The sequence below is a fragment of the Telmatherina bonti genome, assembly GCF_933228915.1.
Source record: "Telmatherina bonti genome assembly, chromosome: 10".
In the NCBI taxonomy this organism is placed as follows: domain Eukaryota; kingdom Metazoa; phylum Chordata; class Actinopteri; order Atheriniformes; family Telmatherinidae; genus Telmatherina; species Telmatherina bonti.
Window position 1 is genome coordinate 17,969,800 of NC_136628.1, and position 24,128 is coordinate 17,993,927.

General features: G+C 41.6%; 1 protein-coding gene across 2 annotated transcripts in view; it reads right to left on the reverse strand.

Annotated features, from left to right (window-relative positions):
• Positions 1 to 23,862, reverse strand: part of cpeb4b (cytoplasmic polyadenylation element binding protein 4b) — a 28,169-nt gene extending 4,307 nt beyond the window's left edge. The window contains exons 1-9 of one of the 2 annotated variants that reach the window (XM_079247589.1): positions 23,483 to 23,862; positions 20,904 to 22,142; positions 9,084 to 9,174; positions 4,495 to 4,545; positions 2,212 to 2,235; positions 1,164 to 1,334; positions 899 to 988; positions 481 to 599; positions 198 to 312 (exon numbers count right to left, since the gene is read on the reverse strand). In XM_079247589.1, the coding sequence (XP_079103715.1) occupies positions 198 to 312; positions 481 to 599; positions 899 to 988; positions 1,164 to 1,334; positions 2,212 to 2,235; positions 4,495 to 4,545; positions 9,084 to 9,174; positions 20,904 to 22,094 (1,852 nt within the window). In that variant the 5' untranslated portion in view covers positions 22,095 to 22,142; positions 23,483 to 23,862. The remainder of the gene's footprint in view (positions 1 to 197; positions 313 to 480; positions 600 to 898; positions 989 to 1,163; positions 1,335 to 2,211; positions 2,236 to 4,494; positions 4,546 to 9,083; positions 9,175 to 20,903; positions 22,143 to 23,482) is intronic. The other variant, XM_079247590.1, reaches the window with a different exon arrangement.
• Between the last annotated feature and the right edge of the window lie 266 nt (positions 23,863 to 24,128).

Consider the following 24,128-nt stretch of genomic DNA (forward strand, 5'->3'; position numbering starts at 1 on the left):
AAGAGCAGAAATGTGGGAAAAAAACAGTAGGAACATTTTAAAGGCTTTTGATAAGTGACTGATAATACGGGAAGCGGCAAAGACGTGCGAGACTCGGCCCGTATATGCAGGACACACTTCAGATCTAAGTGTTTTTATTCCAAACATTTGCCTGTTGTTAATTCAGCTGGAAGAAGGAGGAAAAAATGGAAGGATACCTGCACGGAGTGGACGGGGGACTCCTCCCACAAAGATGGTCTTCCTCGGGTCCAGAGGCTGAGATCCATCCATCACAAAGTCGCTGTCATTCAGGTTCCACGGGCGAATCTGGACCTGCCACACACATAGCAACAAGTTTCTGTTACAGAAATAGTGAGAGATTCAAGCAAGCGAGCGAGCGAGTTTGTGTGTGTGTGTGTGTGTGTGTGTGTGTGTGTGTGTGTGTGTGTGTGTGTGTGTGTGTGTGTGTGTGTGTGTGTGTGTGTGTGTGTTCCTGCTGACCGGTTTGTCTTTGATGGTGGGGCTGGACACACACAGGTACAACTTGCCGTCCTCCTCGATGCAGGCGTCGATCAAAGCCTGCACAGAGCTCTCATCCTGGAAAAGCAGGAAGGCGTAGCCTGCGCGACAGACAGCGGGGTTACTGAATCTGCTCAGTACCAGCAGACTCCGGTGTGGATGAGTTGGACAGTATGTCTGATCATGGCGTTCTGCAGTTCACAGCAGGAGCCCATAAGCATGTACAAACCAACCCTTCAGGCAACAGCCTGCATGAAGATTTATACGAGGCCAACACAAACACTGATAAGGAATACTCCAGCGCCTACTGCAAAAAATATTTGCAGGCTTTTTTTTTTTTTTTTTTAGGATTATAAATCGACACCCAGCAAAGTGTGAACAGGCTGTGATTTAAAAATACCTTTAGGTGGGAAATAGGATTTGCTCTCAGCTTTGTGAGGCCAGTCCACGAACAGATGTCCAAATCGTCGGAAACTTGCCGTTATCTCATCTGAAATTAAAACGAAGAGTCCACATAGTCATAAAGACACATAGCGGAGGGGAAACAGTCAGATACGTTGTGTGTGTGTGTGTGACACAATTCCCTGACCCTAACACTTCCCATTTCCCATGCTGAGTTCATGACACAACGCCTAACCTTTGGGATTTAAATGCAGCTACTATACCTTCATCTATATCTGGAGGCAGGCCACCAACAAAGACCTTGCGTGAGTAGCGTTCCACACGCTCTCCGTTCTGATGGGGAAAGCAGTGTGGAGAGCCGAGGCCTGCCAGACCCTGATCGCCACGCTCATCGTCAGGGAAACCATCCTCCATGGGGAAGAGAGAAGAGTGACCTGAGAGGAAGAAGAGAAGCATAAATTCACCTCCTGAAGCGATAGGACTTCATTCTCTTTGATTTTATGCTGAATAATCTATCTGGTACTGAGTTTCATCCAGAAGAGCCGAACAAACAAACAAACAAACATGGAGGTAATGCAGTTTAAAAAGACACATCCAAGAGAAATGAACTGAATTTTAAGGTACGACATGTATTTAAAGTCATGTAAAATGTTCTGTTGACCGCGCATCGTAACTCTGTTTTTTTGTTTGTTTGTTTTTTACTGTGCAGCGATTGCATGTTCTTAGAGAACCGAACATGCATGCAGCTTAACAAGCAAATAGCCCTCTTAAGTGAGCAAGTCTCAATGGTTTCACTGTGGAGCGGATGTGTGGTAGAGGCTAAGCTCTCCCTGGCCTATTCCTGCTCCCATACAACCTGCTCTGAGCTGCTTTGTGCAGATTTATACAAGGGTGTTAGCCTTAACTTACAGTGTGTGCCATGTGTCTGCTCCTGTCGCGGTGAGTAAAATGACTGACTACTTTTGTCTGCCTCATGTACTTGTAAGCTAAATGCATTGCTCACACGCAACGTCTGGCTTAATTTTGCTGTATCAGTTCAACGGAAAATGCAAAGAGAGTGAATCATAATGAGTGGAGGGGGGCACTTCACTATGAAAGACGAATAAGATCACTTCACAAGCTCAAAACAAGGGTCAGCACTTACACAATCATGCAGACAAGCACGTCATTAGACTGTGCATTGCAAATACAAAAAGCACAAAAATCATTCAAAACCAGGCCATGCCACACTAAATAACATCTGCACATTGCAAAATCAGTCGGAGCTAAAAATGGTTTGCAACACATTATATATAGGTGATCATCCTTTACCTCGTCTCCTGCTATAATTCCTTGCTGCATGGTAAATAAGGACAAATCAAAGAAAAGGATGTTTAGAAATGGTGTATAATGCGCTGAACCGATAAAGGTACCAGGTGGCTCGTGACAATGAAGGGATGTTCCATAGTCAGCCTGATTCTGTTAATCAGCAATGAATCATAATCAGCCTGCGATCCAGTCCCCACATTCGTTTCACTTTCAGCATGTAGTTAGAGCAAAGACGGCTTCCATTTCCATCATTTTAACACAAAAACCTGAAGGACTATGAGAAAAAAAAAAAAAAAAGAAAGAAAAAAAAAAGGATTTGCCTTTTTTTAAAGAAATAGGAATTTATCACATATGTTATTCTTTCACAACACAAGTAGAGTGCTTCACAATCAAGTGAGATTATACATGATGCAAAGATGCAAAGAACGGAAAGGCCATCTCAGTTAAACACCAAGAATCTAAGTAAAATACCTCCCATGGTGTTAAAAAGGAACATAATACAGAACAGACATAGTGGCTGAAAGACAACATTATTCAAACTACGTCACAGGAAAAGACAGAGCAAAGTACAAAAAGAAAAAAAAAAAAAAAAAAAGGCAGCATGCACAGTAGCATGCACAGGGACAAGGACTGCAGCTTAGTCTGAATCTAATCACCAGATCTGATTAGATCTGCAACACTGCCAAAACAACTGGGCAACTTATCCATTTCACTCAGCTAGACAGAAAAGTAATAAGATAAAGTGTGCATAATCATGGCGGGGGGGGGGGGGGGGGGGGGGTGACTGAATGAAGAAATGATCCAGACTAAACTTGAAGGCACATCAGCTAGCTATGCTAACTTGAAACCAGTTACAGGAAACAATATCTGGGAAAAATATGCACTATAATCCAAACGCTCCGTTTTGTCGGCAGCATACCAGCGTGCCAATCAAGCTAACCTCGGGATGGGAAATAAAGTGAAACAATCACGACACAAAGACATTCGTTCTCTCTAAAAACCACAAGGTAAGGTGAAGAAGTGGCCAGAACGAACAAGCAATAATCCTCGCCTCCCCCCCCTCGGATGACTTTCCGAAAGCAGATGGACTTTTAACTCTGTCGGGAAGGTCAAAGAGAGCCAGAAACAGAGACAAGCGAGAGAGGCAGGGAAGCAGATTGAAAAGCGAACGGAGAGCGCTATAAAAAGATGTGTGTGAGGGGGAGAAGGGGGGGGGTAGATTGGAAACGATGGAGAAATGAGCTGATAAAAAGCTGTGTGGGGGTGAGAGAAAATGAGAGTGACTGGGCGGGAAGGGATCAAGAGAATGAGGAATGCAATCTGCGTATCCTTATGAGGCAGGGAGAAACAGAGGGCTGGTGTGCAGCCTCTATCCGCTGGCACCATCTGTCTCACGGCTTCATGACAGCTCCTGGCCATGTGATCTCATCATGTGACCCAGCAAGCTTTTGAAGAAACGACTGGCTTCTCCTGTTTTGCATCCCGGCCAAAGGACCAGATAGCAAAGGCACCATTTACCGCAGTTACACGTTGATAAGGACATTTTGACTAAGTCACGACATGAAAAAAGTCCAAAATCATAGAAATAATCATCATTCTGTCTTATTCTGTCTCTGCTGTGCATCTTCTATCTGGCATCAAAAGCCAACTCTTTATCTCTCATTCTTTCTCTCAGACACCAAGCAATCCGAAGAGACAAAATAGACGACGACAAGCCAAGCAAAGCAGTTGCAAAACTAGGTGTTTTTCTTTACACTGCTCTTTACAAAGTAACGGGGAACAGAGGAACGCCAGGAAATTTTGGGCGTGGATTTAAGCGTGTGCCAGCCAAGGAACGGGAAGCTCCAAAGCTACCACATGCAAACGATTAAATTATCCCACAATGGTCCAACAACCTCCACCTGCTGCACATGGATTTAACAGAACTTTGGGTTACAAAAGCTACAGCAACTGGACAAATAGGGCTGTCTTTGCTTTTTCTTTGGTCCCCTTTGCAGTCAAAAACTTCATGATCCTCCTGAAGGAAAACACCAATAGAACAAGAGCTATAGCTTTATGTAGGACCAAGACAGAATAACTGGTGGAATAATTGCAGACGTTCTTTATCCTAGAAAAAAAATATCTATCACAACATTTTGACATTTTTAATGAAATGTGTTCGGTTGTAATCCAGTTTTTTGTTTTTTTTTTTTTTTAATCTTTTGCACATAAATTTCTTATGACGATCTTAATCAGCTATAGGTATTAGCATTCTTTTGAGGACAGTAAAGAGGTCAGCATACGTACCGTTAAGGGGAAGAGGGTTGTCCCCTCCTGGATGGGGGAACCCCAGACGACCTACAGGAGACAGAGCAGAAAAATGACCAGAATGTTTTTTGCGGATTTGACGCTATTGCTGTGCAAGTCTGTACTGAATCACTTTTATGAACAAAAATGTCATCGCAGGTGAAACAAATCAGCACGATCAGGTTGGACTAAACAATTCTGAAGATCCTACAACATCCATGAACAAACAGCTGCTTTAGGCAATAAAAATCAAACAGATTAGCTAACATGCTAGCGGCTGAGACCATAATAATGGATAAGAGTGTTTTTTCTTTAGTCATGTCAAAGAGAACCTGGCGTGGTCATCACACAGGCCAACCTTGATGAAGAAAGAAACAAAGTCTGATCTTATTAAAGGAGGAAAGTACAATAAACGGAAACATCCCAGGTGGGTGTGGGACATGCTAGGTGATTAGCGCTGCTAAATCTCAGATGACCTAAATGCAAAACTATTCACTGTCATGCCATCAAATTCTAACTAATAAATCCAGCTTCAACAGTTCACCACCTTAATAGTTTAATGTGCAATTATTTCATTCCTTTTTTTCTTATTTACACAACATATGTCGCTTTTTTTTTTTTTACAAATAAAGGCCTTGAATCTCGTTATGAAGCTGCTCACAAGCACCGTTTGAACTACTTTGTTGTCTTTGTTGAGTTAAAAGGTTCATTAGAGGTGCTCCAGGACGGGCTTTAGCTGGGAGTGTTATAAGCAGACCAAGTGTTGCCTCCACATCCATCCAGTCACATTCTGCAGCTCTAGGACATCAGCCATCCCTCTTCTTCTCCTCACTGACCTCCATTTTCTTATCTGCCTGTCCTTCTCTGTGTCTCGTATGATGCAATTTAAACAGTCATTTGCCAGGGCCATTTCACAACACACGCAGTAGCATGCACGCAAACACATGTTGTGATGCCAAACAAGCTTCGAAGTTATGCAAGGCCTGCTTGGAGCAGAGCGATAATGAGATGAAAGGGCTCAAATAGTGCGAGCATTGTTGTATGGGTACGGACCGCCTGATGATTGGTGTGTACCGATGCCGCTGTCACATGGAAATCTGCTGGCCCATCCCCCACACCTCGCATAGTGAACCACACAGAAATGGGGGGGGGGGGGGTGTGACCAGAATCAACAACCCACGGCTTTAGGGGGCAAGTTTGGAGTTTTTGTGAAGTTTTCAGGTTAATCCGAAGCCGATTTGGCATATCAGGTAATTCCTCTCTGCAAATTCATCATTTCATCTCTCTCTTTGTAAATGTGCAAAGTGATAAACAGGCGGTGCAGGCGGTGGCACCCAAAAATTCAAAGTCCATCAGCATACCCACACATCCCGTCATGTTGGATTTGAAGCCTTGCACCGCCTCCCAGAAGCAAGTAGGTACGCCACATCCCTGTGTGTCTGCAGGACTGTGCGCGGCCGCTCTGTGAACTTTATTTGCATGCCGCCGGCTGCACACACATACTGTACACTCGCTGTTAAAGTGCAAGCATGAAGCACAAGCTTCAAACAACACAGTGGCGTGTGTGTGTGTGTGTGTGTGTGTGTGTGTGTGTGTGTGTGTGTGTGTGTGCGCGCGGTGGCCGAACAGAGGGGTCCTTTCTGTCAGTTAGGACAATGCTGGAAGAGATTCAAAGCCACATCTACTGTAGGCATTTTGTCTCGCATGTTCCCCTGCTTCATTGCTCTCACTGTTCGATACCTTCAGCTGGGATGAGAAACCGGCGCATATACGCATCTGAATGTGCTTGTGTACGCATGGCGTATGAGTTTATTGTGTTTGTGTGTACATGCATGTATGTGTGTGACAGAGAGCCAAAAAACACAGAACAAGCGCTGGCCTAGGGAGAAGGAAGCGCTCAAAGGAAATACGGAGTAATTACGGTTTTCTTTTTACTTTGCTTTGAGAAGGAAGGGACAAACTCACTTAAGTCACAGCTACACTTGACACAGCGCTGCAAAAGCCTAGAGTATAATTCCGATGACAAGGCATCGTATAGGAGCCAGGAGCTACGAGTCAGTCACAGAGAAGTCAGGGATGGGATATGCTAGGATGCATCATGTGGAGGAAGTATAGAATGGGTTATACTCGAGCAAAGCAGACATGACAAAGAGAAGGTGAAAAGAAGGTCAAATGCGAGGTTTGAAGGAAAATAAATATTTTGACATAGAATATATCAAATTAAATGCTGAATAAATGGAAAAAATAAAAAAAGTACCTCAAAACTTGTAAGATTAAAAGGACCAGAAAAATGACTCTTTAACAAAAAGATAACGCCATCGTTTTAAAAACAGATAAAGTGTTAAATGTTTAACCCTTACTGAAAACAGGAGGCTACATGTGAAGCGACTGTTCTCATAATCCCGTATGTTCTGGTTTCTAATGAAGTAAAAGCTTAGGTAGGAATCACAGGAGTCAGAGCCACAAAGACTGGGGCCAATATACCATAACGTCGCTAATGAAAGAGCCTTGGAGCTTTCCTCCCAAAACACTGAGGCAAGACTTACTAAGTTTTGACAGCAGAATGTAAGATCACAGCAGGATGCGACTGAGCCTCGTGTGGAAGGCTAAAATAAGTTAAGATGTTGAGGAGAAGTCGTCACACACACTAGAAAAAGAATATATAAATTTATTCAAAGGTTTAAGATCAAATAGAGACTTGAAGTAAAACATTTCAGGTGCTGAGCCGATCCAAAAAGTTGTAAATAGCTAAATAAAGCCATTGTTGTTATTTAGGATTAAGTCCTATGTTCTAACCATTAACAAATATAGTAAAGTAGTTCAGCTAGCGAGACTAAACCAACTCCTCCAACTCATCTGAAACCTGCAGAAATCAAAAGCGTTCCGATCCAAATAATGATCTTTATCAGAATTACTCCAACCAGCGCCTCGCTCTCATCAAACCAGTTAGTGTCTGGTCTTTTCTGGAGAAGGTTTTCTCTAACAATAATTACTGCCATTTACACACTCTGTCACTATTTGTTTAAAAAACAGTTGTTAAACTGCCCGCTGCTATAAACCATTTTCTTTTTGTCACCTAAAAATTTAACCAATTTCCAATCAGAAGCGAGGCGTTAATAACAGAACATACACACTGATCTGCCCCATGTAAACCCCTCATATGTAAGTTCATTAGTTAACCATCTTTCCTGATACAATCTTTAAGTTAAACATCGCTGCACCAAGTAGCAGCTGATCAAGTGACGAGGTCCTCTGGGAAGAAAAAAAAAAAAAAAAAAAAAAAACTGCTCAGGAAAACATTTCAAGGAACACAAAAAGGAGCCCCGGGCCACTGACCAGCCTCCAAACACACCAGATCCCAGTGTGATCATCCATTTCCAGGACTGCAACAGAACAAGTGCAGCTGTAATCGTCCACACTCTGCAAGCCATAAGACTCAATGTGCTGCAAATATCCCAGTGCCTAGCTGAAACATTTTCACTTTTTAAAATTGTTTGTAAAATGCACGTCTATGTATTGTTGGGGGGGGGGGGGTGCGAGGGGGGTTGCCCGTCTCAGCTGCTACGAAGCAAGAAGCAGGGTGGGTTGTGGAGAGGTTGCCATTCCTATGCAGGGCCAAAGTGCATGATAGTTGTTGTCAAATGCAGGGTTTTTTTTTTGGGGGGGGGGGGTTTTCATGAAAATCTTTAAACACCAACATCAGGAGAGATTTACAGTCCATCTATTTCCAAATATCTTACCTGTCATCTCTATCAACCAGTAATACATTATAAATCTCCTCTTCTCAAAAGCATAATTTCTTATCCGAAACAACTGATTTTTCTACATTATAATGGCAACATGTAGAGAACATATTCAATAGTAACAGCAACAGTTATGATTATCTGTGACTACAGCGACATAATCACAGCTCAAAATGAAAGGCTCTATAGCAGCAATGATTACTAATGAATAATGGCCAACAGCCTCAGACCAGATCAGGGGACTATTTTATTTCTCTCACAAATCCCCTTTTAAATGCAAAGCCTAAGCCTCCATCATTCTATCTCCATCTCCTTCTCAATATGCAGGATGGGGGGAAAAAAAAAAAAAAAAAGAGGTCACCCTCACTGCAGCGAGCTCAGGCACAGGAAATGTTTTCTGGCTTCTTGTAATTGTTTAATGTGAAAAGAGAAGGCAGAACAGCAACCTGACATGCTGCACAGTCTGACCTCTTCTTATTATTGTTCATTAAAGGACAAAAATATGTGAAGAAACAGTCAAGGTAACTTCAATATGTGTGTATGCAAACATCTATTAGCTTCCCTTCAAGTAGTCAGGGAGACGTAATGAAGAATGATTGCTTTTTTTTTATGAATATGTGCAAATACAATAAAAGTTACTTTTTTTTTTCTAAATTGCCCCATCTGAAGACAACATGGATAAAACCTGCATGCAAGGTAAGTTTATTGATAAAGAGGTGATATTTTGAGAGGGAAGCATATATGTCTGGGAGGAAATTAATGTCAACACGACTGAAAATAAAAGTGTAGCACAGCTGTATGTCTTGTTTTATGTTTTTAAGTCTGCTTTAATGTAAAGATCTTCACCTTTCAGGTTGTCCTGTTCAGCCCGCATGATGTCAATCAGGGAGCTCTCCAAGGTGTTCATGTTGAAGCTGTCAAATGACCTGGTTCGATCCTAAACAGAGAAAATGAGAGAGAGAGAGAGAAGACACTTTGAATTTTTTTAAAACTTCTTTTAAAGCCAGAAATATAACAGTATCTGACATTTTCCTTTTAAAAGACGGTGGTTGGAAAACACATTAAACTGGAGTTGGAGCATCCACATTAATCTTTTACTGGAACACTGACTCAGTTATCCTGCACAGGTCAAAAAAAAAAAAAAAAAATAGGTGCCAGCATTTCTTATTTACATTTGAGAATATGTTCTGAGTACTTCACACATACTTGAAACACCTGCGATCGAGGTAATAAAAGAATTATTGCTAAACAACCAAATGGCGATCTGTTACTTGGCTTCAGTCTCGCTTTCGCTGATTTCAGAGAAAAATGCAAAAGATGTGACGGATTTGTGTTTATTTATGCCTTTCTTAGAAATGTGCAAATACAAATTACTGCCCATATTTAAAACATAAAGTAGCTTTTAGTTCATGTGTAAACACATCCATATTATGTGCAAATTGTTTGGTGACTGAAAATATATCCCAGAAGTCGGTATGAAGAGGAGACAAGATGGGGTTGAAGAGGTTTAGAGTATTCGTAACAAAAAACACCAGTTGTTTTAAGCATCCACGCTCATCCAGGAGCTGCTTTTGTACACTGAAACCCTTCTTCAAAGAGAGAAGCTGTTGGGGAAAGTCACACTGATACACAGACGTGAGAATCAACAGATTGATACATCTGAGTGTGATTACAGAGTGATGCACATGTCAAACTTCATTGCAGAGTGCAACAACGCCCTCTCTTTGCACTGCGCCCAGATCAGTTCACTCATGCAAAATAGACAAGAATAAAATTTAAAGGACCGCCTCACTGCTTCTGAAAATACTTAGACAATATGATTTTCATCTTGGTACTCAGACATAATGACTTTTTCTGTTTTTTTTTTTTGTTTTTTTTTTTTTTTTTTTAGGGGTGCGTCTGTTTCTATATAAAAGATAAAATTCCATTCCTTTTGTCCGGTAAATCTCGTTTTTTCTGTCAGCTTCGACTACATCTTCTGGCTCTGCGAGATGCCTCGATGAGTTTTAACCATTATTTCTGTTTGCACGCGTTCTTGTTCGCTTTCGCTGCCGTGCGGCTGAGGAAGCTGACGAAATCCCGACGCAGAAAAGACGCAACGAAAGGCAGCAGGATCGGTCTCATGCCAAGCCAATTCCAGCAAGTCAACTTTGCCACCTCAGAACATAGGCATCCTTGGCACAGCAGCCATGCTGAATGTGTGTGTGCACACACAAACATGTGTAAACACTCGCACCCGCACAGTGTGTGTCCACAAAATATGCTCATAGGCTAAAAACATGTCCCCATACACAAACACACGCTGCCAGTGCCATGCTGATAAGGTTTCTGTCTCGACTCCACCTCTGCCAAATATGCAGCCCCGTGACAACAGCGGCTGAAACTGACAAACTCTTTCAGCTTCCTTCTATTCAAAATAATAAACTCTGCCGAAGATCAGAAAACATTGTTCTGAAATAACTTCAAAAAGCTGATAACATTATTGTTTGTATCTTTAAAAGGGGTTATAAATCCCCAAATTTCTCCACATTGTACATTTCAATGCCTCACGCCTTCCTCCTGCCTTCTATTTTTTTTTTTTAAGACATTTTTCCAGTGACTCTCTGATGAATATCACCTCAAAAAAAGAAATTCCATAAATAGTGTCATATTTCCCAGCACTGCATCAGAGATCTCACAGTTCAAACAGCCGAAAACTATACTGGCTTCAAGCTGTTGCTCAGCCAGCTTTGCTTTCTGACTAAATCATGTTCAGTTGCGTTTATTCTCTCCATACCGTCTACTCCCGACTTAAAGATTTCTTATCCGACTTTTGGCATCACATCTTTCTGATTATTTCAAAGTGCTGCTTTAGAAAGTTTGAAGGAGGTCTGCAGACACGCTTGCATTACATATTTATGGAAATACAGTGATTCCATTACCTGGAACATACACAGGTAAAATAACCTGAGATTTCAAGATATTAAAGAAAGGAGAGACTGACAGTCTGCTTCTACAGGAAAAAAGTCTGAAAGCATCTGACATGACTTGTTTAAAAGCTGGGAAAGAGCCACTGATTGAGTCTGACTAGATGCTTAACATACTACCGTTGATACATGGTGCATCATGACTCTGTACTGTGTGGCCTCTTCGCTTGCAAAACAAATGTTCTAAAGAGATTGAGAAACATAAACCACCAATATGTATTTAAAGTTTATTTTCAAAGCAGAACGAATAAGGACATGCACCTCATGCACCCCATCCACACCACATCCTGAAATTTATGGTCTTTTATTATCGATAAATAGTTCCCTTATTCACATAACTACAAAATACATACACATTTTGGGGGGGGGGGCACTACATGTAATTTGTACCAATGTCTTATACCGTCCTTTTCTCAGCTTAAGACTGCACTGTGTGCATTTCATCATAAATACATCCACAGTGTGACTTTCTATAAATCATATATATATAATTTCAGTTTGGTTAGCTTAAAACTATACTTGTGTTAATTTGATTACCTGCCAGGATATGTATTTATCTTCAAAAACATTTTATTATATATGACATTTTTATGCATGAGGGAACAAAAAGAAAATATTAATGCAAACAAGGGGGAAATTTGGGGGCAAAGTTGGCAGATGTGCCTTAAACGCAACACCACCCCCACCACCCCACCCTCTTTCTTCTCAGCAGTTTAATGGTTTAGCTCATAGTTAAAGCTGTTAAAAGTTACACTTATTTACAGCTGGGCCTCCAGATTTTTATGTGAAAATTACATATTTTAACTTAGTTCATCACTGATTGTACACAGTCACCTTCGACCTTTTACACCTTTTACAATCTATATCGGCAAAACATGATCAAATAATATCCTGTAAACGTTAGGTGGAATGTCCCACATTGCAGCTTCAGAAATTGCTGGATTTGGTTTAAATAAGAAGAAATTATACAACTTCAAATGAGCTGAGAGAAACCAGAAGAAAATCTATAATCATTGCACAAAAAAAGGCATCAAACAAAGACTTATTTCTCTTGTGAAAAGGCAGACAAACATTCTCACAAGAACATCAACACTGCTTGGTTAGCTCTGTTATCAGCCAAGCTGAGGACAGTCAGGTCTTGCAGAACAGGTATTACCCAACACACGAGTTAACCAATGAGCAATTAGAGTTGTGGTTCAGTGTAACGTATTCATGTCTTAGCTCTGCAGTAGTTATCCTGCAACCAGGTCTAACCTTCAATAACTATTACAGATGTCAGTAAAGAGAGCCAAGTGAAACCCCTCTGAGAAGACAAACCCGTAGCATAATATGTTACCATGAACTCCACAGGGGTCAAATGCTAAAGGGTTCAGAAAAACAGACTTACGTCTGTGAACCACATGACTGATTGTCCTCCGGGCAGCCAGCTCGCTTTTTCATCCACTCTCTTGTGTTTGCAGGGGCTCCTGAATCCCATACCTACTTTTAGTATCTAATCAGCTAAAGAGTGTGGCTGGAAATCTGGCAAGCTGGCTGATGAAACAGCCAAACTTCCCAGCTGTAGCCAATAATTTAACAGCATTTGAGCTGGTGCAGATTTCCCACACTGACTGGAAGAACCTTTAAAATCCGACAAGACACGGCAGAAAAAACCCAGTACACACAGTGTCCTTCAAAACAAAAATCAGCTCAGGGATAGAAACCCAGATTACATCTTCTGTTTTCTCATATCCGCTTTAGCATCACAAATGGGCTTAGGGCTTTCCTCCTGGACAAACATGGCAAACATTTGAAGTGGAGCTGAAACAAGCTAAGGACTAGTTAACTAGTTACCATAGGAGGTAAACAGGAGCAGGTAGCATATTCCTATATGATCACATGCAATTCAGGAAGCAGTTAATGTAGTATTTCAGTATTTTTAGACCAGTTTAGATATAGTAATCCTTATGTGGTGCAGCATCACAGCCTAATTCTGTTACTCCATGACTGAATGATGGGGATTCATGATGTTGGTTAAGATGGAGTCTGAAGGGTGGAGATAGGTCTGGCTGGTGCTCTGAAGTTGCTAAGCATTAGTCTAAAAAGGGCGCAGACGGTGATTAATCATCAGATTTGTGGATCCTTCTCTTAACAACTGGACAGCTGACCAGCAAAGTGCTTACCCCTGACAGATTGTAGAGAGCGCACGCACGCACGCACGCACACACACACACGCGCGCACACACACACACACACACACACACACACACACACACACACACGGCACAATTTATAGGGTAGCCCATGTCATATGAATCTATGAGAAATAGCCACAGTAACCCAGGGCCAATAGTGTAAACTGAAAATATATTGTGATCCATACTTTTCTACTTGCAGGCAACAATAAAATGCAAGTCATGGTACCTTGATACACGTAATATAGTCGCCACACCTTTGTTTACTCTCTTTTCATTTTGCATGACTCATGAAAAGACCTGCTTGATGGGTTGGTTTATAATGCTGACTATATCCTGCAAGGCAAAGTGCCTCCAACGGGGATATGCTGCCGTTTGTGAATGTTCAACCAGGAATTTAAAAAAAAAAAAAAAAAAAAAAAGATCCCTGTGTAGCAGGAAATAATGGATGAATCACAAAATTAAAATAAATCACTTTAAGACACAATGCAAGAAACATCCACTGAGACTGGTTAAAGTAAAGAAAAGGAAACAGATGGTTGATTTTGCCAAGCATAAAAACGGATTTATTATAACCAATTGCCCATAAATCAATTTCTCAGTGCTGAGTAGCACATTTCGAGCCATTTCATGTAAACATTTTCCTTTACATAAATAATTCAGCTAATAAAACTTGCGAGGTCATGCCTATAGAATGAGCTCATAAAAGAAAGCGTCTTCCTGAAACAAATGCTTCATGTGCAGTCAGTTTGCAGAAGGTGGTAATTTATAAACATAACAAATGCTGCTAGAACTAAAACAACAAACATTTCAGTGATTACCCTATTTAACTGGTTTGCTGGCTGTCAGCGCCTGGTATTTCTAAGTTGTCGGTCCGAAGTCTTCGGTTGGAATAAAAAGGAAACTACCTCTGTGGTTCATGATGCGAGACCTGGTAAAATGAACTATAGCTGCTTTGATGCCGTCTTGGAAAACAAAGAAATTAAGGCACCTGTTTGTTCGGCCTGTTAGAGACTCTTGTGCACACGGACATGGACTCTAAAGGGTTAAATAAATTCTATAACGATGAACAAGTGATATATTGTATTTATTAGGGCTGTGACAATACGCTTTCATTCCGATTCAATTTGATTCCGATTTTTTGGGTGCCAATTAGATCTAAATTGCGATTCTCACAATTCTTCGATATTGCAGATTTTTGTAGACTAAAAAAAAAATTAAAAAGTACTTAACTTTTGTTGCTCGTCATTTTTCTTGATTTCAATCAGGGGAAAAAAAAAAAAAAACACAGTAGCCAGACCATCATTCTGCTGCTATAATGCCCAAGAGGACAAGTAAAAAGATCAATAAAAACAATAAATAAATAATTAAATAAATTGATTTTTTAACTAAAAAAAAATTACTTTAAAATTGTGAAGCAATATTCGATTTTTGATTCGATTTTCCCACCCCTAGCATGTATAAACTGATCACCCTTCCAATACAAACAAATCCACAGAAAGGTTTTGTTTGAGGTTGAGCTAGACGTTGACCATCACTACCTTTAAGTGAATATTCCCTCATTTTCAACAGCGGTTCAAACGTAGAAACAAGCCTTAAAGAGGAAGAACAGCGACGGCCGTCTTTCATTGTTTTTCAAAATGTTAAAAAAAAAAAAACAAACAACTAACCAGTTTGGAGTATGATGATCATATTAATGGATTATGCAAAAGCTCATTTATCCTAAACGTGGCTACCTTTCATGTTGCTATCATTGAAACAGATCACCAGTTCTCCCAGTAAGGAACAATAACTGAATTAAACTAGGGGCTTTCAGAAAGAGTAACTAATATGAAGAGGCGTTATATTGTCGTACAATAGGTACAGGTAATGGTGATCACACAGAATAACTTATCTTTGCACCCTGAAAATTCCAGTTAAATAAGCTTTTGGTGTTTTTAAAATATTCCACATAAAGACTGGGCTCGGCCTAGTCATCATGGTGACTTGGACTGCTTACTTAACGTAAATATTAAAACATTTCCAAGCTGTATGTGTTAAAGTGAAGAACTAATAAGCGTTGAAAAGAAATTTAAAATCTGTGAAAATGTTAAACAGAGAGGAAATGAGGCCTCTCAAACAGGAATTAATCTGAAGCAGCCAAAAAAAAAATCCTGTAGATGCTAATGATGTAGAGTGGTAACAAATGAGTAAACCTGACATGAAGCTGGTGGTTAACATTGATCTTACTTTTTATGTCTATTCATGAAAAAACAAGTTATGGAAGACAACCAGAGTGGGCAAAGTAAGGGGGAAAGATTTCATAAAGAAACATGCAGGTTGAGTTGATCACATCCTTCACAAACCAAATAATGAGAGGCAGCTCAAAGCAAAGAATGGAAGGTAGAAATGATACTGGGACAAAGGGGCGAGGCTGCAGGCAGCAAGGTAAGGCACTGTTAAAAAAAAAAAGAAAAGGAGAACAGGAAAGGGAAGCAGGTTGCGGTTTTGATGATTGCATTTGTCATTCTTCCTGGTCAAGTATTTCAAAGACCAGAGCTGACACGAAATACCCCCAACTGTCAAAAACAACCAATTACTCCACGCTGGCTGAATGGGTCAATAGTGTTCATTTGGAGAAAGTTCCAGCAGCACATGCATCGCTGGAGAATTAGACTGAACCAACTCTTTTTTTTTCTGCATGCAATGAGTTGGGATAAATACAAAATGACACTTCCACATTATCTCTCACACCATCTTCTTCCTTTGTTAAGGTAAGAGTAGAAGACTGGACCGGGGACTAATTAAGGCTTATTCAGATACAGGCATGCACGCATGCACACAAGTGCTGTTTCAGAGCATCTGTCAAGGGTGTGAGAAGGGCACAATAGGGTTGCAGGAGCAGTGGCATTATGTTCTTGCCAGTGCAGCTCAGACCAATAAGTCTAAGAGACTACTTTTCTTTCATAAAACAGTACTGTCACCAGGACAAGAGGTCAAAGGCATCAACTTTGGGATCTGTAGGTTGATGGGTAGAGATATGGGGTGGATGTTTGTAGGTGTGTGCCCATGTCACACATTTATCAGTCTTGCAATAATTCTGCGCTGATCGCAGAAGTCAAACACAGGGCAGATAAATAACGAAGCCAAATCACCTGATGTGTGAAACAAAAAGCGTCCGATCTTTCTAAGAGCGACGTTTAGAGCCGACATTGTTTCTTCAGATGAAGTAGATTCCGTTGCTTTAAGTATATTTTAGCTCAGCAACAAACACAAAGAAACTGAATGTCAAACATCTATAGAAATGCCATGAAGAAGAGCTTCAATGACGATGTTCACCCTTCAGCCCTAAAATAGCTGTCGGTGCATCTAGTTAAACAACTGCTGTGACCACAGGCCTCAGCAATCATGCAACAACAACCCTACCTCTTTTGGACTGACCCTTAACAGGATAATTCACTCCTTGCATGTCCATGTCTATAAATACAGCTCTGTTCATTGGTTTAGTTTTTCTTTCCCCACAACAGTGAGTGAAGCCATGTTAAACAACATTGCCTGCATACATGGTATACATCATGAACAGAACACACAGTTTAATAATATGCTTTCAAAGACACGGCAACATGTGAAGCTACAGATTTTCCTGAGCTACACAAACAGAGAGGAGGGAACTGTAACCAACGGTTACCCAGGTGGCTTACTGAGACAATATCCTGACCTGGCTTACTCTCCCCCTCAGGCCCTGCAGGTCTTGACCTGGTCCCTCGCCAAATTTACCAGTTCAAATCATCACAGTGCACCTGACACAACAGCAGGTTTCTGACCTTGAAATTCCCAGGTAAGAAATTAGGGGAGAATGAGACACAAGAGAAGGAAAAAGATATTTGGTTGAAAGAAACTCTTTTAGTAGATGAACAGTGCATTAGCTGTAGTGTCCCTGGACACGAGCCCATCCTGAGTACTAAAGCTGCTCTAATACATCAGTGGGCCTCCCTGCTGCAGTAACACAGTGCTGGAACATCCCCTTCTGCTTGCCACAGTGCCGTACACCACTCTGTAGAAAATACCTGCCAAATGTACTGGCAGTTGTACTCTCAAAGGGAAATTTTAAATATGCTTCTCATGGTCTGAAAGATAGTACTGAAGTGCTACTATGAAATAAGGCATTATCTTTGCATCAATAATTAAGAGTTGCAACAAACAATGTGTCCAGGAAATGTTACAGAGAAGCAACTAAAGGTTGTCTGCTATCAGTGTTGTCTCTACAGTTTTATGCAACAATGCAGCTTTCCAAAAAATGTACAAAGTATCAAACTGAGCGATGAATTATTGCAGTGACTGAGGAATGGCTGAACAATAGGAATTCTAAAGCAAAAGGCCCTGATCTGTCATCTGTCGCGCTGGTGCTAAAATGGGAGCTATGCGAGGCAGTTGGAGGGGGTTGATGGTGGAGAAGTGTGACATCAGGTTCTTATCTGGGTCTGTTTAGCTCACAAACTGCAGGATCTTATTTACTGAAAGCCTTTTTTGGAAGTCAACATGTATGATCTTAACAGCCTTCTGTGACCATTATAAAAACCTAAAACAAAGTTGTTTTTCCTCAGCAATTGCACTGAAATGAAAAAAGGAAGTGGTCTAAAGACTGATGTGGAGAATGTGGCAATTACCAAGGTTCAAGTCAAACAGAACACTAATATACTTAGGAATGAGTTATAAAAGAGGAGGCATCTGACAGATGGACCCAAGTCTTGGCTTCCTGTGTAGTAATTTAACAAAGGTTCCTGCAGTGACAGCTTCAAGGCTGCAACATCATCCATTTGCTCACCCAAGTTAAACATTTCTGAAGTGGAGCAACACTATACTGCTATCGTTACAAATAAGCACAAGACATACTGTATGATTCAAAAAAAGCCCTATATTCCAAGATTACAGAAGATAGCTCTATAAGCGTGAAGGAAAAGCTTAGCAGGATCAAATTCTAATTTCTACAGCCTCTAAACTGAACGCTTCCCAAGAGATGTGCTGTTAAGCTTGAAGTGACATTGATTGACACATCATTAGAGGACGACAAGTAAAACAATGGGAAAAGGCCAAAGAGAGGAAAGCATAAAGAGATTCCCTGAATTTACAGTCATGCCAAACTGTACCACTCCTTAGATGCTCAAAGCTGCGATCGGAGGAGATGGTCTGAGGCTGAAGAACTAAATAAGTTCAATTCATAGCCATGATTTAAGAGTTAAGCATCAATTTGCACCAAATGTTTCCCTGAGAGTCATTTTACAGTTTCCTTTACATTCGTCCAAGTCTATCGAGTAATGAGGTCACCGAGATCTACCACCAGGCCAAAAACAAATGAAACGTTACGAATGAAGACAAATATTAATCCATTTGTGAGATCAATTACCGTTTGCACTTAGGAGGCAGCAAAAAGTGACCTGCATGCTGCTTCCTGGTGAACTGCTGAAACAATCAACTACAACACCCATCAAAGTTCCTTTCAATTACAGCTTCAGGAGAGTTTGACTATGTGGGATGCAGGTTACAGCAGTCACTCACCAACATAGGAAACAAGACACCACCTGCACAAACAGCCCAAACTAACAGCAATGATGTCAAACTACATACCTCACATTATTTAAAGCTTCTCTCCATACATACCTATGTAGGTGATGCATGATTATTTTATCTTTTAACTTAACCTATACTGTCTTTTTTTTTTTTTTTTATTTATTTGTAAATGGTGTTGCACTTGAATAATCCATCCCTTTCACATATAGACACACACACACAGTAGGGCCATTCAACACCCAACCTCCCATCTGCCTCTGCAGAATCTAGAGGCCAAGAGGACAATGCCACTTTAGTTGATCTGATTCAATCACAAGGAAGAGCAACATGCTGCAGCTACAGTAATGCTAGCTTTAGTTTAAATCTGTCATGAGGATGACACAGATGGGACTCTGGAAACACAGAATCACAACTGCAGATGTACCATCATAATTCTGATTAAACAGGAGTGACTAAATGAGAAGGATGCTTGTTGATGGCATTTAATCCAGTCACTCTAGATCATATTTTTATTTAAACAGGCTCTTTTGGTTCAGTATTTTCTTTCTTTAAAATAACTTAAAACTATTTATAACAGCTTCTACTGTCTAGAATCAGGTTGAGATGTAAACTTGACCCCATGACTGCAGTCAGCAGTTGTATCTACAGCTCTTGCAACATATCAAGCAGAAATACTAAAGACATGTCAAGACATGTCAGTACAAAGGCGTTATTGTTTTACTTCTGTATTGTTCATTTTCAACAGACAAAACGAAAAATAAATTACATGGAAAAGTCACAGGCACTGTGTAGTTGCTTTGCTTGCGAGGAGAAATTATTATCAGCTTTATTCACAACAGAGTGGAACCAAGAAGGAGAAACCATCATTCATGCAGTTTAGCACCATTTTATCCACAATGGCACGGGGAACCAAAAGCGACTGACTCTACGATGCTTTGAAAGAGCAGGGTGCCTGGAGATGAAGGAACATTGTCCTGTGAAAGGACACGTTTAAGTACGGTCCTTAAAGACATCACTCTTCAGGCCGTCAGGCCCATGGCAACCTCCCTCTCTTCTCCGCCGCCTCCTTGCATCGACCGATACCATCAATCATGATATTGATCAAGAAAATTAATCATACTCTGTCTCCATGCTCCCTCTACCTCCTTCCATCACATCCGGTTGTTTCAAGGGAAAAAACAATAACCTGAGCCATCTCATTGTGTGCTGATCCGGCTATGAAAAATCATAAATACAAATCCTGTAAATGTTGTATTTTTCGAGAAATGGCTTCCTAACGCAGCTGGGACAAAGGGGATTCTTAAAAACTGTAAAACTGAAAAGTTATTAGGATCAATCTTACCACTTAAAATAGATACCTTTTATGCAGAAGGCACGGTGACACAGCCTGGTCCTTGTGATTCTGCTTTCTTTAACGTTACTGCATTTCTAATCTGTCACTTCTGGTTGTCCACGTCCAGGAGGACCATGATTGCTCTCCTTGCAATCTTTTTTTTCGCCTGCTTTGTTTCTAATCGCCCTCTACAGTTTGCCCATTTTCTATTTCCCAATCTTTTTCTTTCCATCCCCAATCCACATATCCCATACCCCCAATCCTTACCCCCCCCAGCTCACATACAAGGCACACGCCACTGCAGTGAGAGAGCTGCATTAGTCATCACAAGGGACACGCAGCTGTGGAAGTACAGAGTCCAACGGCAGCTTTAAAATGGTAACAATTGTGCTGTGTGCATTCATTCCCTCCCCTTTTTCTTCTAAAATAAGCAGCAATACCTCATGCTGTGATGATATTAATTGCTAACACCAATAACACTTGACATTTAACTATTCAGGTGATGAGCTGAAAGATATCCACATCTGAACCAGAACACTGGGCACACTGTGGTACAAAGTAATGGAAAAGACACCAGCAGATTGTTTAGCAGACACAGGAAATAAGAAAAATATTGCTTAATTATTCAGAGAAAAAAAAAACTGACCTGGAAAGGGAAAATGTTATCACCACGGCCAACTCCGTCATCCATCCACGATTTTGGGTTGAACCCTGCTGGACTATTTCGGGGATACTTCTGAGATGCCACGTGGTTGTTAGGAAAGGTCTTCTTCAGTGGTGAGATGGAGTTAATGGGGGTCATCCCACCGTTCAACCCACGGCGATAATCTCTGCCCTGAGATCCTCCCCAACCACCGCCGCCACTACCGTAGCCTCCTCCAGGACTCCATGATGTGGATGAGCCAGGAGAGGGAGAGGGGCTCTGATAGCTGGCTGGACCCCATGGAGACGGGGGCTTGTTCAAGCTGTTGGACAAATGTGGCAACTGGTTGAAAGCCGGATTCCTGTGTGGGAAGGGCGGTGGAGGGTGGGGAGAGGCTGGGGAACGCCGATGTTGCTGGTGTTGGCTATGGGGGTGTTGGAAGTGGGGATGCGGTGGGGGAGCTGGGTGATGCTGGGACAAGGCTGCAGCTGGTCCAATCTGGGGAGAGAAGTTTCCACCAAACCCTGGGCTGACATGGTGCGAGAAGTTCTGGAACAGCAGAGGACCATTGTTGGCAGAGGCGGGGTTGAAAAAGCTGACGTCCTCATTGATGATTGTGGATGGTGCAGGCTGGATAGCAGCTGACCAGTTATTGAAGCCAGTAAGTGATGACGAGGTTGTACTGGACTGTACCGGACCAGTTCCCCCAAGACCAGATGTCTCCTGATAGTCGAAGCCTGTCAGAACAGGTGACTCAAGGCGAAGTTGCTTCTCCTTTCCATTACTGCCTTCAGATGAGCCGTTCTCTGTCTTGGCTTCCTCTGATCGGGCTTTTTCCAGTTCTGAAATTATTCCACCACCACTTCCACCCTCCTGGTGGCTCCCAGGAGACAGTTGCTGTTGCTTTTCTTGCGTTTCTTGCATTTCCTGTTGCTGTTGTGCTTTGGGCTTCTCTGGCCCTCCCAGGATTTCATCTTGCACACTGTTGTGGGTGGCAGAGGCAGGGAAGAGCCAGGGAGAGCCTCCTGTGGTGCCATTCCCTGTGGTTGTGGTGCTGTTTATGAAAGCAGCAGGGCTCTGAGATACATTTTGGTGGTGGTGTGGGGGCTGCAAATGCGGGTGGATTCGGACCGGGAATGCAGACTTGTTGCCAGTGTTGTTTTGAACTAGGACTCCAAACCCGTAATCCCCCATTTGTTTTCTGCCCCCAGAAACAAATGCTATCCCGCGATCTCTTTGGTCCTATTGAAAGAAAAGGACATAGGATTGCATACACGTCAGGAGTCAGCCCATTTAATTTCCTCTATAGACCGAGGGATTTAGAAACTACAGGGCGTTTCACAGTGAGACATGATGGATAAAGTCCTACTGGATTAAATTGTGGCTCAATTTGAAATACACAAAAATTACAGATTAAAAAACTTCAAATATTTTATTGCTTGATTAACATATGATAACTGAGCACAGTTCTTCTAAAATCTGCTACATAAAGCTAAAAGCCCTTTAGATATCCAGGCTACAATCTGTAGCTATTTTGTTAATTTATTTTCTACGTCAGTCACGACCACAGTTAGTTTACATTAGGGTAACAATGAATTCTTTTACAATTTTTTACAAAAAGCTACATGTTCTAGGTTTATTCAATTCCAACGCAATTTACAGGTTAGTGGGCGTGGTTTGCGAATGACTAAAATATGATTTTATGTAGGCGTGGTTATATTTCAAAAACTCCGCCCACATTCAACCTGAAAGGCACACAATGTATGTTCCCAAATACTGTTCCTTAACAAAAAAAAAAAAAAATTTATGTAGTACACCCTTTGTAAAAAGCCAATATTTTGTCTTATAATACAATTACAAATTTAGTTTTTTCTCTTTTTTAAATTCAGTAACTGTAACCAACTCTAATTTTGTAATGACATTATAACAGAATTTAATAGAAGTGGTTACTTTAAAACACTATTTACTTTAACCACTAAACATATAACAATCACGAAGAATAGCCGTAAAGGAGCTCATTCATGCTTGAACCATCTGCAGCTGATAATAAAACAACCAGTCAACGTTACATCTTTAGCTAATTATAACCCCGTGACGTTGCCAGCTTGTAAGTCTACAGCTGAGCTCCTGGCAGCCTCCAATAAAAGCAGAGACACTGCTGTGTCGAGCACAGTCTCCATTTAGAGACGGTTCACAAACGCAAGCGGGCGTATAGACATTTAACTGCCCACGGTGTCGCCTCAACGGAAGCACATCGACATTAAATATAAGTGGACGGTGAAGATGTTAACAGTTAAGCGAAACGACGTTAGGGAAAAAGACACTCGACCTAGTTTGACAGCTGTCAGCAGTCCATGGACAGTCCGCGATCACATATCAAAACGAGTCAAATAAAACATGTCACAAGTTATTTCTGATAATTATTATTTCATCTGCCGGTGGGAGAAGTCGACGGACAAGCAGTGAAAAATGAACAAAGCTAAGTTTTACCGTCGCTAACATTAGCAAGCTAGCTATTAACGGCTAGCACGAATGCTAGCTAGCTGGACAGGCAGCATAGAGGCGGATAAAACCATTTTCACCTTCCGATCACCACCTTCGACCTCGGCGATGTCTTTGTCGAGATCCTTCCCTCGGACTGAGAGCGAGACGGTGTCCTTGAAGCAAAGAATGCGACAGGGAAGCTTTCAGTGGCGATTTAATAGCTGACTCGTACAGTGCAGTCGGTCAGCTTTTTTTTCTCTCTCCTTCTCCTGACGTGTCCTGCCTGCTCAATGACACAGCTCTCTATCTGATCTGGACTCTAGCATCAAACTGCTTTGTTAACGTGGCAAGTGAGCTGTACTTTCACAAGCCTTATTCGATCGGTTTCATTGTTCGTTTCAGAATCTTCTCTCTGTCTTTCTCTCGCTGTCTTTCCTACAGAGAACAGCCGATCCCTGTGTGCGTCTTGGCTGCCCCTCTCTCCTGGAACCGACCGTGGCCGAATGACAGCGAGAGATCAGCCGAGGCACACTTCCGCTTCTAGCACCGCCCCTTCTCGCCTGACCACGCCTTTCCACAGCCACACCTCGGCCCGTGATTGGCTGGCCGGCCGGCAACCTCGCCCAAATTCTTTATCATTTAACAGTCACGCACCAATAATATGCCCATGTTATCCATAAATACTGCCCACTGAGGTCAGAAAAAAAAGAAAACCTCCTCCTAGCACAATCCTGTCCTTTCACG